The following is an 18,750-nucleotide window of genomic DNA, read 5'->3' on the forward strand; positions in this document are numbered from 1 at the left end:
TTGACCCACAAAAAAAACAAAAGATGAGCTAATGAGAAAAAAGTATTTACACAGTAGTACTTCCAACTTTTATTTAAGTCCTATCTCTTCATATCCACAGAATGGCAGAAAGTTACAATTGAGTCAGGTTTTTAGGTCTTTAGAAATTCTCCTGTTAAACAAGCTTGTATACGTTTTTTCTTTTTTTTCTCTCAGTGTCCTGAAAGTTATGAATGACATCACTATACTTTTGGCCTTGAAAATGGACCTCAGATGAAATGAAAGACAACAAACTCACTGCTGGCAGACTCCAAAGTTAGACCACCAGATGAGCCCACCACTGCCATGAACATTGGGCTCCATTGAGTACAGAAGAAAGACCCGAGTGGCAATGAGAGACCACCTGGATTGTTACCTTCCATTTTCTAATCACAATGGACAACTGAGGTAGCATTTTGTTCAAGATCCAAATGACCTTAATTCGTTTTCTTCTTCTTGATTGCAAATTGCCTCTACCATATCCTAATTTATATTATTATTTACTTACATTTATAGATTAATAACCTACAAGACTACAAGCGCCAAAAATTACATTTATGTCTGTATGCACAATAAAGCTATTCATTTATTTGTGTCCATCATCTTTAATGAATTTGATGGTAACAACACTGTTTTTCTTGTATGCTTTGACAGTTGTATGTATACAGGTATATGTAAAAGGTGTCATATATGTGTTCTTGGGGGCTCATCTAATGGTAATTCCACCCTAAGTCGAGGGTTGGCACTGTTGCCTAATGACGACTGGAAGCACCAGTGATGTCACTTCTGGGTCATGGTTTCCTGGACCTGCCTCTTCCAGTAATAGCTTCCTCTTAATGGGTTCCATTGCCATCTTGGGATAGTCTAATTTGTTGACTTGCGCCTGAAAAGATGTCTCGCTATTTCTATCATATATAAGGTTTGGACACACTTAAGATATTTTCATGATTGTTTTATCAAGATACCATGAAATTGACTTAGAAATACAGGTACAACATTAATAATATGGCTATTACTGCTAGAAATGATTGATTTTTGTTACTTATTATTCTCATATGACTCCAAAGGTCCATTTTCAGCAGCAATTCCTTCAGTGTCCTAATGGACAACTCCCTTAGCTTATCCAAGCAGCAACAGTCATTAAAAACACTAGTAATGTCTTGGCGATATTTTAAAATGGAATTCAATGGTATTTTGATAAAAAAGGGATAAATTTCAATCAATAACATGAAAATTTCTGGACATGTCCATTCTTTTCACTAACAGTGTATAATAAAACGACCTTGGCCTATAAGACACAAATTATTAAAAAAAAAAATTATTTGCTATTACAATCAGTAATTCTTACAGTAGCTTCCATAAATCAAAATGGAAAAAAATATCTCATTTCTCACATGGGGCATTTGAACATACACACTGAGCGCTCATTATCAGCTGTTAAAAATAAGTCTGACAAAGAAGTTTGCAAGTAAGTTTATTTTACCATAGATGTAGATTATCCCAACGAGTTCCAAGACAGCAGCTATTATAAGTACCCATCCAGAACAGAAGTGATCAAGTAAATTCACCCAGTAGATTCCAGCCTATGGAAGACATCCATGATGAATTAATGAAGTTGATAAAACATTCTTTATAGACAGACAGACAGACCGACAGACCGACCAGTCATACATCCACATTCTTTTGGACCAATTTAGGGTCACCTGTTTTTCTGACCTGCATGTCAGTTGGCATTTTGGAGAAAAACTGGGGGTCCCTGGGTAAAACCCGCGCAGATATGGGGACAACATCCAAACTCCACAAAGACAATAAGCTGGAGCAAGATTTAAACCCAGGACACTGGATCCATGGGGCTAACTACTCTACCGGTAATAAATAAATAAATATTTCCATAATCTAATTAAAATTAGCATATTGCAATGACAACAAATAAATAATGTTTGAATTACCTTGGGCCTCTTGCTTTGTGCAGTGCCACTTAACATGATTTACTTTCTATAGTGGCAAAAATGCACAAATAATAAAAATGATAAATTTACACTTAAATTTTCTTCAACAGTCATTTACCTTGGAAGCCCTGAGGGCCGTACATTTAATAATTACTTTCTTCAGTCGTCTGCTATGTTCACTTAGTTTTGTGTATTCTTTTTTTTGGTCTGCCTATTTACTGGTATTTAAATCTTGATATAAACTACTTTTCCTTTTTATATTATGATTTGTACTTCATAAGACATACTTCTATATCACAGAATGTTTTCCCAGACACATGTACTACCCGAATTTGTTTAATGTGGCAAGGGGGTACAGTAGCTAGTACTGCTTTCTTACAGCTCCAGGTACTTTGGATCAGTTTTTCTCACAATCATGGCCTTTGTGGAGATTGTCAGGGTTTTCTGTTTGGCTGTTCCGATTTCCTCCCATGCCACAGATATGCAAGTTAACGGACCACTCCAAAATGGCCTGGTAAGAGTAAGTATGACTGTACCTTGGAACAGTTTGGTGCTTATGATAAACCTGGAAGATTTTATCTCTGCTAACCTAAAACTGGATTAGAAAGGTTCTGGAAATGGAAAGATGTATGACTTTTTATTTTTAGAACAAGTGAATTAGTAGTGTAGCTGAATTATCACCTTACAGATGTTCAGATCATATTTGAGGATATTCACCACAAATTATGGTTAGTTATTATTTTGACCTTGACAACAGTTTGCCTATATTTTAAATTTGTTATGTAGCAACTGCTACAAAACACTTTCCAGGTTTGTTCAGAAGACACTTCAGTGTCTCTTTCCATTCTAAGATTTTTAGTCGTATCAGCACATTAAAAAAAATTCATATCAAGCCGTGTCTTATTAAATGAAGAACAATTGATTGAGTGAAAAATAATGTTAATTTAGCATATTAATAAAAATCAAAAGAGGAAGCTATAATTTTCACAAAAGGATATCAAATCACACATGGTGTACCTCAGCAAATTAGTAGTATAGATGAATTATCACCTTATAGTCCTTCAAATCATGACTTATTTGTTAATGAGCTGTTTAGTGATAGATTGCCTTTTCTTGACAAAATCTGTGTCATGTTATAATAAACTTCAGAACATCTGTGGTTGCCTTATGTTTTAATTATCTTGCAATTTCGTGTTGCTTTTGGAAAATCACTTTGCAATGGGCAATGCTGTGAAAGGCACTTTATAATGATGATCTTCTATAATGAAGATTAAATGGTATAGCTCTTAAAATCCATCCTTACTTCCTAACTGCCACTGCACCGGTGGCAGAAGTAACACGTTCAGTATCACCTAGAGAGCCAGGGATGTGATTTTAAACCTTCAGCCCTGAGATCAGAAGTGCACTTCCTTAGTCATTACAAGACATCACCGTCAGTTTTAATTACATTATCAGCTACTTGGTAATAACAGCATAATTTTTGACAACTTTAACATTTTTCCATATTAAATTGTTCCTTCTCCCTACCCCCCATCGGGTTAACTCAAAAGATTTACTTACCCCAGTTACGCAGGGCAGGCCAAGAAGATAAAGCACAACACAGACAACTACTGTAATGAGGACTCTCCTTGAACGAAGGTACTTGGGAAATTCATCTTGTAGCGCTGTTGTAATGGTTTCTAAAAAAAGATAAGCATTCATTTACTGCAACTCCAGAAAAAATATTGAAGAGTTTTTCATGAAGCAATATGTGCTTAGATGACCTCTAGCCAGTGTTGTCTACCCGATATGAAACATAGCAACCCTGAGTTGGTTCTGACACACTTTTGGATGTCACTGAACCCAGACAGGTTTTACCCTTTTCTATAACTTCCATTTCTCTTGTCTTGTCTGTTATTACACACTTTACTAAAGCACTATAGGAAAATTCAGTCATTTTCATCAGGGTCACCTTAACATATGGACACAATGGGCACTGGCCGGGGGCCCCAGGAGCATAGGGGCCCATAATGTTTCTGATGCCTATGCATGTTTCTGTTTTGCTATCAAAACAGGGGCCCCAGCACACTACTTTGCCCCGGGGCCAATGATGCTGGTTAAGAGAGTCCTGATTTCCATTCATCCCATCAGCATACTTTGCCATTTTTGTTATTAGAAAATTACAGCCTCTTGCTATAGAGAGACAATTTACTATTTTATTTTAGTCCTGACACAGCAGCAGGTTTTTACATTCACTAATGAAATGCAGTGATCAAAATGGGAGAACATAATTACAGAACAGATGAAGAATGGGAATGTGGCCTACAATGTGTGGTCACACCACCATGGTAGTAGGACTGAACTTTTTCCTGTGGATTCAGCATAACACTAAGTAGCTATATTATAATGATATAGAAATCAATACTGAATGCGTGGGTATTCTTGTGGGCTTTTATGCTTAAATGGAAAGAGGACAATTTAAGAGCAAGATGACTATTTTCCCTATTGCCAGGTGACCTAGAGAATGGAGTTCTGAATTACTGAATTAAGTGAAAGGCAGGCTGGACTGAAATGTCAGGCAATATTAAACACTTCTAGATCTTCTCCTTTACCCACCTCCTGGTTCTTTTACCCAGGCATCAATTTTATTGTCATCAGTGTGATATCACACTCAGATTTGCTAAATAATGATATGCACTTGTACCACATTTCTCTAAATGTGGATAGACAGGAAGATCTCTAACTAAATAAACATGGAAAATCCATCGCTGATGCTGATAAATTCATCCATTTCCTGCATGACTACATAATGCACCTGTACTTGTGTTACAGGTTCCTAAACAAGAGCTGAATTCTAATCATATTACCAGTTTTTGACCCAGGATGAAGGGGTGATGGGTTTTTAGGAGAGTATTCCAACTAAAAATTCATGTAAACGTGGGGAGAACCTAGAAAGGCACCTCAGTTGGAAACTAAAAATGGCAGCCTACACTGATATGTTCAGGTAGACAAAATATGAGCAGTTATACATAACAAATCACATATCAGGACAGAATAATCTGCAAACCATTACAAACTGGGAGACTTACCAATTATTGCAAACTGACTGTCAATACCAAGCGTCAGTAGCATAAAGAAGAAAAGGATAGACCACAGTGGTGATATGGGCAACTTTGAAAGGGCTTCAGGATATGCAATGAAAGCCAAGCCAAAGCCTAAAGAGATAAAAAGAATTGGGTTAAGTCAAATATATTCCATTTCAGCAGGGGTGTAAGGTGACTCTAAGAAGGAGCAGTCTAGGATAGAGGAGCCCAGGATAATCCAGGTCACACTAAAATTTAGGCCAAAATTTTACTTATACATGGCAGACTTTCACTGACCCTTAGTCCAATCTGTGTTTGTGAATTTCTTAAGAACTGATGTAGCGGTAGCAAATATCAGAATAGTATGAAGTGTCAGATTTACAATTTAGGATTAACAATTCATCTCTTCAACTAGTTTGTGCATTGGCTTTTTCTAATATAGAGTTGTGGAGAGCGATAGGCTATAACTGCAGCACTCGGTATAATGTAGGAACCAACACTGGATGGAATTCCAGCACAAATAAAGTGTCCACTTCCTTTAAAAGAAAACATTTATGGTTACTAGTTACATTATCCTTACTTATTTGAGATGTTAGGGGACCCATAATGCCCAACAAAAACTTACATGAAGAGAACTTGAAATTCCATTCAAATGATGACTGTTGTGGAGTTTGAATTTAGGGGGGGAAAACTGACGTGCTGCGGTGGGTTGGCACCCTGCCCGGGATTGGTTCCTGCCTTGTGCCCTGTGTTGGCTGGGATTTGCTTCAGCAGACCCCAGTGACCCTGTGTTTTGGATTCAGTGGTTTGGAAAATGGATGGATGGAAACTGACGTGGCCGGCACTGGGCACATACCAAGAATCAATTCTGGATAAGGTATCTGTCCATCATAGGGCCCACATGAAGCCAATTTATAATCTCTTGTTAGATAATCTAACATGCACATCTTTGGGATTTGTGAGGAAAATCGGTGTATTAACATCTCACTAGGGAGAATGTGCCAGTTCCACATAAACACTGATCAGGCATGTGATCTGAACCCAAGACACTGAATCTGTGTATCGGTACTAAACAATGTACAGTACAACTATTTGCTTCCATTGCGTTTTCTCTCTATTATAATAAAAAAATCCTGGGACGAGATGTGACTTTTTGAGAGAGATACTTTCACGTCCCGTGAGACAAGACTTTGTGCCAAGAGATTTAACCACGCCTGGGGCCAGAAATAAAAGATGAAGAATAGATGACAAAGTAGAACGTCATAAAGAATTCAAAAACGTTGGCGCAATACACATGCAGAGCAGGTTAGAGATAATGAAAGTACTAAAATTTGAAAGTCTCAAAAAAATGATGGTAAAGACAGCATTAGCGCAAACAAACGGAAATTATTATTCGGTGATATAATGGAACAGCGAAAAGAGATCAAGTAGACTGTTTGCATTTAAACTTTTAGTCGGAGACTTGTAGATCGTCTAATTCGTGTTGCCATCAAAGAAAAATAGTGTTTCTTCCCAATGAAGAGGTGTATCCGCAAGAATTAAAAGATTTGCTATTTGGTGCAAGTGAAATCCACATACGCAAGCGGCAGAGACGAGAAATGGCTGGCATGTAGCGCAGGCCGGGGGGGTTGGCGAGCAAAGTGAGCAGGGGGCAAAGCCCCCTAGTATTCCAATAAAGAATACTTTTTAATAGCAATTGATCAATTAAACAAACATCTTTTTATTCCTTTCTTTGTGAGAGTACAGAGTAGTCCCAATACCTGACTGGGCGACTTCAGACACAGGCTTATGTGATATATAAGCAATGTGCCCAAGAACAGAAAAGATGGCAAATCCAGCAAAGACACTTGTAGCGCAGTTGGTCACACAAACGACAATTGCATCTGAATAGCAGTTGTTGTTGAATTTGTTGTAGGAAGACAGAGCAACAAGGCCTCCGCATGCAGTACCAAGGGAAAAGAAAATCTGGGTGGCAGCATCCTTCCAAACCTTTAAAACAACAAAAAAGGAAATATAATATTAAGTTAATATTAAATATTAATTTAAGGGCTGATTACTGCTACATCCTAACAATGGGAGCATCTGGCCTAAACTCATTAACAGTTTAAGGGGATGTACAGAGCCAGTTTATGTACTCTGGTCAATAACCTGAAGATCCCAGTGAATGTCTGGGCTTACTCTTTAATCTAATTTTTTAATGCATGTGTTTACATGATTCCGAAGGTTAAATTCTGACAAAAATGTTACATTTCTTCTAAGAAGATGAAGATGGGAGTTACGGGCTTGAACTGAAACAGTAACCTTGTTTGCTTTGCACACTATTTGCTTTGCCATGGACTTTGCTGGTTTAGGGCTGATGGAAATTTTAGAAATATCTTGGTATTATAAGTTTATAGGGTTTTTGTTTCCACAAGTACAGAGTACAGTGAAATTCTTACTTACATATGCTCAGAAAAATTCAATGTTGTTACTCTCTCTTCCCTAAAAAATATCATAACAGACAAACAGAATACATTTTCCTGGGGTGCAGAGACACTGGGGTGTCTGTCTCTTACAACATCTACTATTTTGTAGCTAATAAATTTTTATTTACTAGCTCCATGTAATCTCCTCTAAATTTATTTGTAAAAAATAGATACTATAACATGTTTATATTATGTTTTATGGTGAAAATAACTTGCATTTATTCATAGAGGAAGACAAGCAAAGGCCTAAAGCCTCAAAATCAAAAGAGGAAGCTGTAATTTTCACACAAGGATATCAAATCACACATGGTGTACCTCAGCGTCAGACAGCTTTGAAATGTCAGAATGAGTTCCTATGTAGTATTCGATTCCTTCCCGAGCTCCTTCCAGAGTTACTCCTCGTATCAGCAGAATGATCAAAACAACATAAGGAAATATCGCTGTGAAATACACCACCTAAGAACATCACGGACAAGAAGTAAGTTAGTGTTGCACATGTACATCATCTACAGGAGCTTTCCAACTGCAAGAACGTTTTTAGGAACCAAGAAATTCTTAGCAGCTCAGGTACTTTTATAGCATTCCCTCCACTGGAACCTGGGCATTTTGTAGTTCCTGACACTTTTATCAGCTCCTACTCCACTGTATGTACTTTTTGATCAACTAGGGACTATTATGTATGGGTCTCAGGTGATGAATTGTGCTTATTGGTTGACCACAAGCACTGAAGCCATCTTCCAAAGTAGTTTGTACTTTGGAGAGTTATGGGTGAAGATGGTGTGCAGTGCCACCTTGAAGTAATAAGTGAACTCTGGATCATGCATCACTTTGTACCCCATTTCTTTTCTTTGCACGTTGCACATTTTGCATGAAGGTTATAGTTCCTGTTGTGTGGTGTGAATGTAAAACAAGATAATGGCCGAGAGCTTACATTATGCAGAAACCAATTAGCTCCTGAAAATAAAGTTTCTATGGTGGGAAAATACCTTATGTGTGAACAGATACATGCTGAAAGCTAAGAAAGGCCTTGGTGGACTGGGGATGATTGCTGAATCTCAATAGCAGATAACGCCTTTATCCCATCTTTCTAACTATTCTAACAGTTCAAAATCTTCTATTCAGAGATTAAATTAACCAGATTACCTTCTCCCATATAAAGCAGAAAGCTCTATTTTCTTTATTATTAATTCAGTTTACAACAAAAGTAAAGTGTATTTACATAAATGAAAATATATCATACCTTTCCTGATGACTTTATTCCTTTAAACAAGGCAGCAACAACTATTATCCATGCCAGCAGGAGGCAGAGAGCAAGATGCCAGATAACGCCTCCAGATTCATCTAATCCACTTGATCGACGAAGGGCTACTTTGCTGAAAATGTAACACAGATAAAATTTAAAATATGCAAACAGAAGTTCAACATAAAAAACCTGCTTTAAGGAGCTGGACATACAACACATGCAATATAAGGCAACACGACGAACCACCCAGACTGAGATCTGATTGACACCGCAGTATCACACTGAAGAGTGTAAGGTTTTTTACTGTGACAGGAGTGCCAATCCTGCCACCAATGCCCAGGTTTTCCTTGCAAGTTGGAGGACCTGCTTGCAGGGCTGGATGCAGATTAACTTCATACCAAGGACAAGAGCAATTTGTAGGTTAAGGGCCTTGCTCAAGGGCCCAACGGAGCAGATGTCATTTAATTGTTAAGAAATACCAATGTCATCAACAGCCTCCTTTTTGCTTTAATTTCTCATTTGTTGATCAATGATAACAGCTCTAAAGCAATTTAGTAATGTAAATGAGAACACGTACAGGCAGTACATTTTACATTTCAGCATTACTGTAGTAGCCCAGTGCATGAGGCTAAATGAAGTTGTGGTTACAGAACTTGAAAATTTGCAAAAACATTGTAAACGTAGAGGTCACACTAAATTCAGAAAGGTTTGGTACCCAGAACTGAAAGTGCAGAGGAACAGCGACTCCAGCTCAGGCTAAACAGTGTCACGCACCTGTTTAACATTCCAGAAATGCAAATCATAAATAAAAAAAATTTAAAGTTAACAAAAAGAGAAAAAGAAAAATATTGCAGTGATATTATAATGACCAGAACCTAACAACGTGTTATGATATGGAATTATTTACACAATAATATTGCTGCGTAATTTATTGTTAGTGACAATTATGACCAATTTGCATGTCTGTCCTTTAAAAATATGCTTGTTTCATTTTGAGTTAGAGTAGTAGGCTAAGTTAGTAACAATAAAACAGGCAAGGATCAATCAATAATGTGACTTTTTTTTACATAGTAATATGTAAATTAATTACTAGATAGATAGATAGATAGATGGATAGATAGATAGATAGATAGATAGATAGATAGATAGATAGATAGATAGATAGATAGATAGATAGATACTTTATTAATCCCAATGGGAAATTCACGTTCTCCAGCAGCAGCATACTGATACAATAAATAATATTAAATTAAAGATTGATAATAATACAGGTGAAAAACAGACAATAACTTTGTGTAATGATAAATGTTAATGTTTACACCCCCGGGTGGAATTGAAGAGTCGCATAGTTTGGGGGAGGAACGGTCTCCTCAATCTGTCAGTGGAGCAGGACAGTGACAGCAGTCTGTCGCTGAAGCTGCTCTTCTGTCTGGAGATGATGCTATTTAGTGGATGCAGTGGATTCTCCATAATTGATAGGAGCCTGCTGAGCGCCCTTCGCTCTGCCACAGATGTTAAACTGTCCATCTCCATGCCAACAATAGAGCCTGCCTTCCTCACCAGTTTGTCCAGGTGTGAGGCGTCTTTCTTCTTAATGCTGCCTTCCCAGCACACCACTGCGTAGAAGAGGGCGCTCGCCACAACTGTCTGATAGAACATCTGCAGCATCATATTGCAGATGTTGAAGGACGCCAGCCTTCTAAGGAGGTATAGTCGGCTCTGTCCTTTCTTGCACAGAGCATCAGTATTGGCAGTCCAGTCTAATTTATCATCCAGCTGCACTCCCAGATATTTATAGGTCTGCACCATCTGCACACAGTCACTTTTGATGATCACGGGGTCCATGAGGGGTCTGGGCCTCCTAAAATCCACCACGAGTTCCTTGGTTTTGCTGGTGTTCAGTTGTAGGTGGTTTGAGTCGCACCATTTAACAAAGTCATTGATTAGGTCCCTATACTCCTCCTCCAGCCCATTCCTGATAGATAGATAGATAGATAGATAGATAGATAGATAGATAGATAGATAGATAGATAGATAGATAGATAGATAGATAGATAGATAGATAGATAGATAGATAGATAGATAGATAGATAGATAGATAGATGCAACCCACGATAGCAGTGTCATCAGCGAACTTTTGCACATGGCAGGACTCCGAGTTGTATTGGAAGTCCGATGTATATAGGCCAAACAGGACCGGAGAAAGTACAGTCCCTTGTGCCGCTCCTGTGTTGCTGACCACAATGTCAGACGTGCAGTTCCCAAGACGCACATACTGAGGTCTGTCTTTAAGATAGTCCACGATCCATGCCACTAGGTATGAATCTACTCCCATCTCTGTCAGCTTGTCCCTAAGGAGCAGAGGTTGGATTGTGTTGAAGGCGCTAGAGAAGTCTAGAAACATAATTCTTACAGCACCACTGCCTCTGTCTAAGTGGGAGAGGGATCGGTGTAGCATATAGATGATGGCATCCTCCGCTCCCACCTTCTCCTGATATGCAAACTGCAGAGGGTCAAGGGCGTGTTGAACCTGTGGCCTAAGGTGGTGAAGCAGCAGCCTCTCCATGGTCTTCATCACATGTGATGTCAGAGCATCAGGCCGAAAGTCATTCAGCTCACTAGGACATTATATTATTATTATTAGAAGCTATAAAGGAGCTAAAGTTGTAAACCTAAAATTATTAAGATATTATTTATTTCTCCGGAAGTTGAGCCTCTTCTTTAATTACATTCAGTGTTCAGATTGGAAATCTTCCACAACCTCTCACTCTCACAAAAAGACAGTGAACACCTTTATCATCTATTAGTGCATGCAAGGCAGCATCTCCGCAATGTAAAAGCAAATCTCTACATCACTATCACGGAAAAGTTTGCAAAATCATCAGGGAGATGGCAAAAATAATGTTAAAAATAAATCAAATTGAAATTGAAAATAATCATGAAAGTGAATATGTGCCAACATACCAAAATGGCTCATGTACCTGTAGGTGTGTTATTGATTTACAATGGTGGCCAATCTGGGAACTACACCAAGAAAAAAAGATTACAGAGCACAACAATACTGGCTCTAGGTGGAAATTGGTCACAATGGAAGGAGTCAAGTTAGGGAAGCAGCCATCCTTTCCCACTATGCCACTCATTTTACTAAATAACTAGCTATATCCCCTCAAAAAATCTCCAAAAATATATAAGAATACTTATGATTATACACAAAAAAATTATTTTGAGCAAACTTGAGGACCACTGTAGTTTTTCTTCCATAACATCACACTAATGGAAAATGGATGAGGTAATAGTTGCCAAAATAACAAACTCTTTCACCAAAGGTACAGACTGAAAATCAACCAAGTTAAAAATGGAAATTTGTTCTTCAAAACTAATTCATATTAATATATTTTACATGCACTGTTGTAAAGCTGGCTAATGTATTGAAAACGTAACTTTTCATCCACATTGTACATGTTGCACGTCAATGGCCTAACACTTAAAAGCTTGACACTACTAGTGGTTTGCGCCTCATCACAAAGGGTCATTTATGCCTAAGGTCCAGGCAAAGGAAAGCTTTGAGCACTTTAGAAGACCTAAGACCTGATCCAGAATGAGGATTTCAGCATCCTATGGGCTGGCTGACAAACTCAGAAAGGCTTAAATAAACAACATACAAACAAAACACAAAACATAAACTTACTCCCAATATTGTTCGCTCGGTCTTTGCACAGAGATGGAGAAGATATTTGATCCCTCACAGGTGGCATTGTTGTCGTTTAACCATGTTGAATTGACCAATACAAAGCTTCCATTTGCAGATGTAATGTTGCAATATTCTGAAATAAAAACTTTCATAAGAACTTTGGTCTTAATAAAAACAGATCATTAATTTGAAATATGCTAGGACTTTCACAGTGTTCCGCTTGTCTTCATCTTAGACAGATAACAGCAATGGTCTTTGAGACCAAGTAATGGAGAAAAATGTTATAGTGTACTTGGCCTCTTAACAGACAAATCAATCACCTATTTAATCAACTATATATTTGAGAACAGGGTCGTAAAAACTCCTAGGCCAAGAAATGAGTCCATAAAAATGAACGCCCAACCCTTGATACAGTGAAGTACTGAATAGTAACTGAGGACCTGCTTTATCCATTACAAGACATGAGTGGAACACCTGGCTTGTTGCCACCATGGGCCCAATCCCATCAGTATAGGCACCAATTTCCATGACACTGAACTAAAGTAATGCATTAGAAAATGGACAGAAATTTTTGACATCTTTAAAAGATGACGTTTGATTTAGAATTCTGTAAAAGAATCAATGATGTATTTGTTGACTTATTCCATTCATGCTGTTATTTCTTTGTTCCTAGTGATATGTGTGCTCTGCATATTTCCTTGTAACAAATTACACATGAAAATGTTTATTAATAGCTATTGCACTGTAAATGGCTAACGCTAAGCATTGACTCTTGGAAGTGTGATAAAATAATGTCCATTTAGTCCAATTTCACTCAAGTCAACCTGAAGGGAATTCCAGTGTTGTTTGCCTGGTTAAGTATTAACTGTTGCTTATGTACACAATGCAGCCCTTCGAACTTTCAACAAAGTTTTTAGCAAAGTACGTAAAACAGCACTTGTGTTATATTAATTACATAATGTTGCAAAAAGCACTCCCAACAGAATTCTAAAGCTGCTCATCAGTAACCCTTTGTAAAATGTTATCTCCATTCATCCATTTTCTAACCTGCTTATCTGTTCAAGTTCCCTGTCTACAGTTGACTGCCTTTCTTTTTTCATATGAGACATTTTTAACATACTGTATGTTAATTGGTTTAACAGGAACAGAACATATTATACATTGAGATTCAACCAATTTTCCTTATGTTTAGACAAGAATATGAAAAGAGTTTAGTGGATAAGGACTGTTCTGGAGCAGCATCCCCTGAGCTCAAGCTGTATCCATTACAAGAGGTTGAAAAACTGGCAAGGGATGGGTGGGGGCGAAAACTGCACCAAATGGGCAAAACAGTTAAAAGAGCAAGCTGTATACCCACAGTAGTAAACAGACTGTTGCTTTATCCATATGTGTTGGCAGACTGGGTTGGTGCAGGATGAAATGCCCTGGAAGCAGCTTCCTGAATGACACCATGGGGAGACAAAGGCCAAGGAATACTAGAAGGAAGTCAATACAATGTCTCTGTCCTTGTAGGTGGGAGCAGAGATATCCAGGATGGAACAGCTGGAACCTGGCCTTCCAACAAAATGAACTGGTGTCCTGAATGCTGCCTTTGTAGTGTGGCCCTTTAGCAATGCATTAGCTAAAGGGATGGTCTCTCTAGGTTCTAATGGATGCCACTGTGAGCAAGTGACCTTGGAGTATATAGGACCCTTCTGGCTCATGCTGAAATTTCAGAGATTGGCCTGGAGTAACTCCTGGTAGAGTATACCAAGGTTATTATACTTATTGAAAACTAAAATAAAACTGAAACTATTACTAAAAAAACATTTTCATAAACTGAAAAAAAATAATTCATAAAAATGAAATGAAAACTAAAACTAAACTAAACTATTAAAGTAGCTGGAAAGACTAACTGAAATAAAGTAATCTGAAATAAAGTAATAATTTACTGAAAATGTTTTTAGTTTTTGTTTTTGAATGAATAGTCTTGCCATTAGTCTTTAAACCTTGTAATGTTTAACTGTAAAATAGAAAGTGATCCACCACAAGCCACCTGCATATATTCAGCCAGTGAACCAACGGCGTAGCAAGGTTCACAGGGGCCCGGGTGCAATCATCATTGAATGGGCCCCCAAACCTGCGCGCTTCGTGCGCACGCGCTCCGGAGGGGGGGCTCTCGCTGCTGAAATGCTTGAAGACAAGATAAATTGAGAAGGAAACCATTAAAAACGATGTTCGGAGAAAAATATAGTTTTGTTTTGTAAGGCGTAAAAACAGACGTGTGTTCGCGACTTGGCGTTATTGCCTAATAGTGTATATACACTGTACTCGTCTGTTGTCTCAGCCGGTACTATAGCCGGTACTATAGAACAATAAAAATAAAGGATTATCTATGTTTACATATCAAAATCACGACGGTTAAAACTTTCAATACAGAATATAACGAGCATTTCAGCATTCCGTTCAATTTTCGTCAGGGGCTCAGGCCTCACGGCAACAGCAAACGGGACAGACAGGGGCGGCGAAATACGAAATTGTCCCAATCCCATACAATACGGAAGTACGGAACGTCTATAATTATGTAAAAATCAGACAATTTTAATCTCTCATCTCTTTATATTTCGTCAATAAAAATTGTTATACAAACTTACATACACTGAATACCAATGTTATGATTATTATGATATCATAAATTAAGTACATGGAATACTAATACGTGACTGATAACCTGACAAGTGAGTTACCTGACACTGCACTGTCTGCACACATCAGAATTTTTGTTTTCTTGCTTTCTTTCTTGCAAATTCTGCTACAAGCTCATTGGTGTCCAATTTCATGGCTCGTCGACTTTCAATCGATAGCACAGCGAACGCAGAAAGTCTCATCTCTGTCATTGTACTCCGCAAATAATTCTTTATAATCTTCAATTTTGAAAATGTGCGCTCTGCTGAACATACAGTGATTGGCAATGTCAGAAACAAGATCAGAACTGTGACTATGTTTGGAAAACTTGATGATGATAAGTAATTTTCCACAATCAAAAAATCAGCCAAATCACGGACACTTTTCATTCGACATAAATCTTGTTTGAACGCGTTTTTGAAGGACAATACTTCTGTGCAATAGTCTGCAGTTATGTCCTTTGAATACATATTCACTAACTTTATAGAGGCATCGTCGACGATCGTGGGAAGCTGCTTGCCTGCTTCATAACTAAGCTATAGCCTTTCGGAGAATGAAGCGAACATGTCGCTTTGTTTTTAGCCGCCGCCGCCGTCTGTACACAATGTGCCGCCCCGCCCGGCCGAGTCGGACGGCGCTAATGAAAATAATGTAATTGTGGGAAAATGTAAAAATGCTGACTGACGGTGGCTAAAATCGCTAAATACGGACATGTGAAAGTCCTTACGACAAAGTTACTTAAATTAATAAGCAATACGATCAGTCTAACTAATTTGACTGTGACTGATGGTCTGATGCCCTGATCACCTGATGAGAGCGCCGCAAAAAAAAAAAAAAAAAAAGAGGCCTGATGGGCCCTCCCGAGGCCCGGGGCCCGGGTGCATTGCACCCCTTGCCCCATTGTAGCAACGCCACAACAGTGAACAGTGGCTGGTGACGGAGGGCGGCTGTTCACACAGCATTTGTGGTGACAGAGCAAACTGACTACTGGTGCATGAAGCGTTTGAAATAAAAAGTGATTTACTCTGCCGACTTTCTTTGCACTTGTTGTATATCAAGATGTAATTCGAACACCTGAAATCAGAATGTGCTGGTCAACAAAACCTTTACCGTATGGACAGAATAATTAGGAGTGAGTAATATTTTAGTTTATTTCCCAGGTGGCTGGATTTTGTTGACAATAATTCACCTTCCACTCAGGAGAAATCCTTTCTGAAAATAAATGACACTGATCAAGAGACTGACTAGGTCATCATACAAGATCAGCATACTGTTACTGACAAATCACTTTTGTTTATAAAAGGTCGTTTAACAACAAAGCGATATAAACCTTGTAAAATTCCTGAGTTGGCATAATCTCTACTAAACTACAAGTAGGTTGGTGAAGAGAGTCTGCCAATTGGTGAAAAACTAAACATACCAATGTGTTTTTGTATTTATTCTCTATTTATTCATTTATATTTTTTAATTCATATTCGCAGCTCAAAATACCTGGTATTGTGAAAATAATCCAGTATCAGAATTATGTTTTAAAATATTTGTCCCCCTTTTTTCAATGTTTCTCTCTCTCTCTCTCAAAATAGATAGTTGAAATATCATATTCTTTTTGTTCTTAACATCAGCCATGTCACACATATTGCATACCAGGGATTTTTCCTACCTTGCATCCAAACCTGCTGGGGTAGACTCCAGGATTCCTGTGATCCTGCTCTGGATAAACAGGTTTAGATAAAGTATATATTGTTCCTAATCTCAGTTGCTGACTCTGTCGCTGTGTGGTTGTCCGCACTCTTATTACCTGCTCTTACTCTCCTCATTAAGGGTTTACTGTTCTTATGATGGGTTATTCACGTCTCACTGTCTCTAACCTTGACACTACATGCTTGTTTTTCTTTGTTTCCCTCAGTAGATCACACAACATTAATGTGCTTTTGCTTTTAGAGGAATCATAAAAAAATGTTACTTTGGTGTTTTATATTCTGTACATGCTTACGTTAGTGTAGTTGATGCCTTTCCTGGCACTGCTGAGTGCAAGGCCTCAGCCATCCCTGGGTAGAGTGCCAGGTCGTTCTATAGTACACTTTAGGCCACACCAGCTTAGATTCACCTGTCAATTTAACCTGCACATCCATCTTTATCATTATCTTCATCAAAGAAAAAACTCACAAAATCAGGCCATTCATCCCAACATGGCATATTAGTCTCACCAGATATTTTGCAAAATAACAAGTCAATTAGTTACAGCACTCTATGCACTGTTTTTCTGAAGTTGGACTTAGAAGGAGACAGAAGACTGATTCATGCTGACGGAGTTCTCCTTTGGCTCACTTAGCTAAGACAGTTGCTTTCTATACTCTATATGGGGTTTGCCCCTAAGTCACCCTGTGGGGATGCCATCTGAAAAGAGTGTCATTTGTTCAGTGAGAACTCAGTTGGTTATTTATCTGCCTATCATATAGTGCCTTTTCACTATCTAAATTAATTATAGCATTTTATGCATGTTCCATCTGTCTTCTGTAGTACATTTCATTGGTGTATATATTTATGTTGTTTATTAAGAGAGCTTAAACCTGTCCAGGAGTCACACTTGTACACAAGTGATCAAATAAAATTATCACTAAAACTCAAAGCATACTTTTAGAGCATTTGAACAACTGTCCAAGGAAATCCAAGTGAACATGGAGTTAGAATGTAAATTCTGCAGAGAAAGCGCAAGTACCATGAGGTGGCAATTCTGTTTGTTAGGTCAGTTATCCATACCTTTGGGCTGCGTACTGCAGTTCTCATCAGACCATTCAAAACAGTCACTCCATGGAAGGGGGAACTGGAAGGATGCAAACAAGTAGTAAATACTGTAGCCAATGATGCAGTTGTAGTAGATTGCCACAAGAGATGATACCAGCACCATTGTAACACCAACACCTGTGGATGAAAAATTGGGAAAAAACAAACAATGTTTACATGTACATGACTTTTTGGGCTCACCAGATTATATAGCGCTCGGCATACATTGGAAAGGTTGGCCACCAAGTTTGATGTGGCCAGGATGAGAATTAATTAGCATTTCTATACTTGAAGTGCAGGTTATGGAAGAAAACAGGTCAATTGAAGAGATGCAAGTACTTACTAATTAGATGATAAGCACTACAGTTCCCATGATGCTTTCAGACAGGACATAGAGGAACTGTGGGAGTGATGAGTGATTTTGTGGAATTGTTGGATTGAGTAATAAAAAACGTGCATTGCATTCAGTAACCCGTTTGAGTCTTGACTTTCTTTAATCAAGAAAGACCGAGGTGGCATGACACTACTTAATCTAGATTACAGAGGGCTTAATCTGAAATTACCTGGGAAGCATCTGGGAATTCTCCAACTAGAGGTTAGTGGATGGGATAGCCTGGTCTGTCCATTTGGTGTGTTGCTTCTGGCAGCCTCAGCAGGTTAAGTGACATGTCAATTTGATTGATCATTTCATTTAAATGGCTGCATTGCTCACATTGGTTTTCTTTGTGCCTGTTGTGTGGATTAGTTCAGTGCAGGTAGAAAACGTCTCCTAGTTTTGTTCACGTGTCTACACCATGCAAGCTACTGTAATTCACTTAGACATAATGCTATAGAGTGGCATGCAAATGTTTGGGCACCCTTGCTTAAAATGTTT

The 18,750-nt window shown here is 38.3% G+C and overlaps 2 protein-coding genes across 2 annotated transcripts in view; one reads left to right on the top strand and one right to left on the bottom strand.

Moving 5' to 3' along the window:
- LOC114663138 (type-2 angiotensin II receptor-like) overlaps nucleotides 1-18,750 on the top strand; it is a 241,545-nt gene that overhangs the window by 20,761 nt on the left and 202,034 nt on the right.
- The window catches only part of LOC114662548 (sodium- and chloride-dependent neutral and basic amino acid transporter B(0+)-like), a 185,803-nt gene that overhangs the window by 5,095 nt on the left and 161,958 nt on the right, over nucleotides 1-18,750 (bottom strand). Inside the window, exons 4-11 of the mRNA XM_051935437.1 lie at nucleotides 17,853-18,014; nucleotides 12,426-12,561; nucleotides 8,735-8,867; nucleotides 7,810-7,950; nucleotides 6,790-7,018; nucleotides 5,036-5,161; nucleotides 3,528-3,646; nucleotides 1,502-1,601 (exon numbers count right to left, since the gene is read on the bottom strand). Of these exons, the coding sequence (XP_051791397.1) occupies nucleotides 1,502-1,601; nucleotides 3,528-3,646; nucleotides 5,036-5,161; nucleotides 6,790-7,018; nucleotides 7,810-7,950; nucleotides 8,735-8,867; nucleotides 12,426-12,561; nucleotides 17,853-18,014 (1,146 nt within the window). The remainder of the gene's footprint in view (nucleotides 1-1,501; nucleotides 1,602-3,527; nucleotides 3,647-5,035; nucleotides 5,162-6,789; nucleotides 7,019-7,809; nucleotides 7,951-8,734; nucleotides 8,868-12,425; nucleotides 12,562-17,852; nucleotides 18,015-18,750) is intronic.

This window comes from Erpetoichthys calabaricus, chromosome 12, assembly GCF_900747795.2.
Source record: "Erpetoichthys calabaricus chromosome 12, fErpCal1.3, whole genome shotgun sequence".
Classification (NCBI taxonomy): domain Eukaryota; kingdom Metazoa; phylum Chordata; class Cladistia; order Polypteriformes; family Polypteridae; genus Erpetoichthys; species Erpetoichthys calabaricus.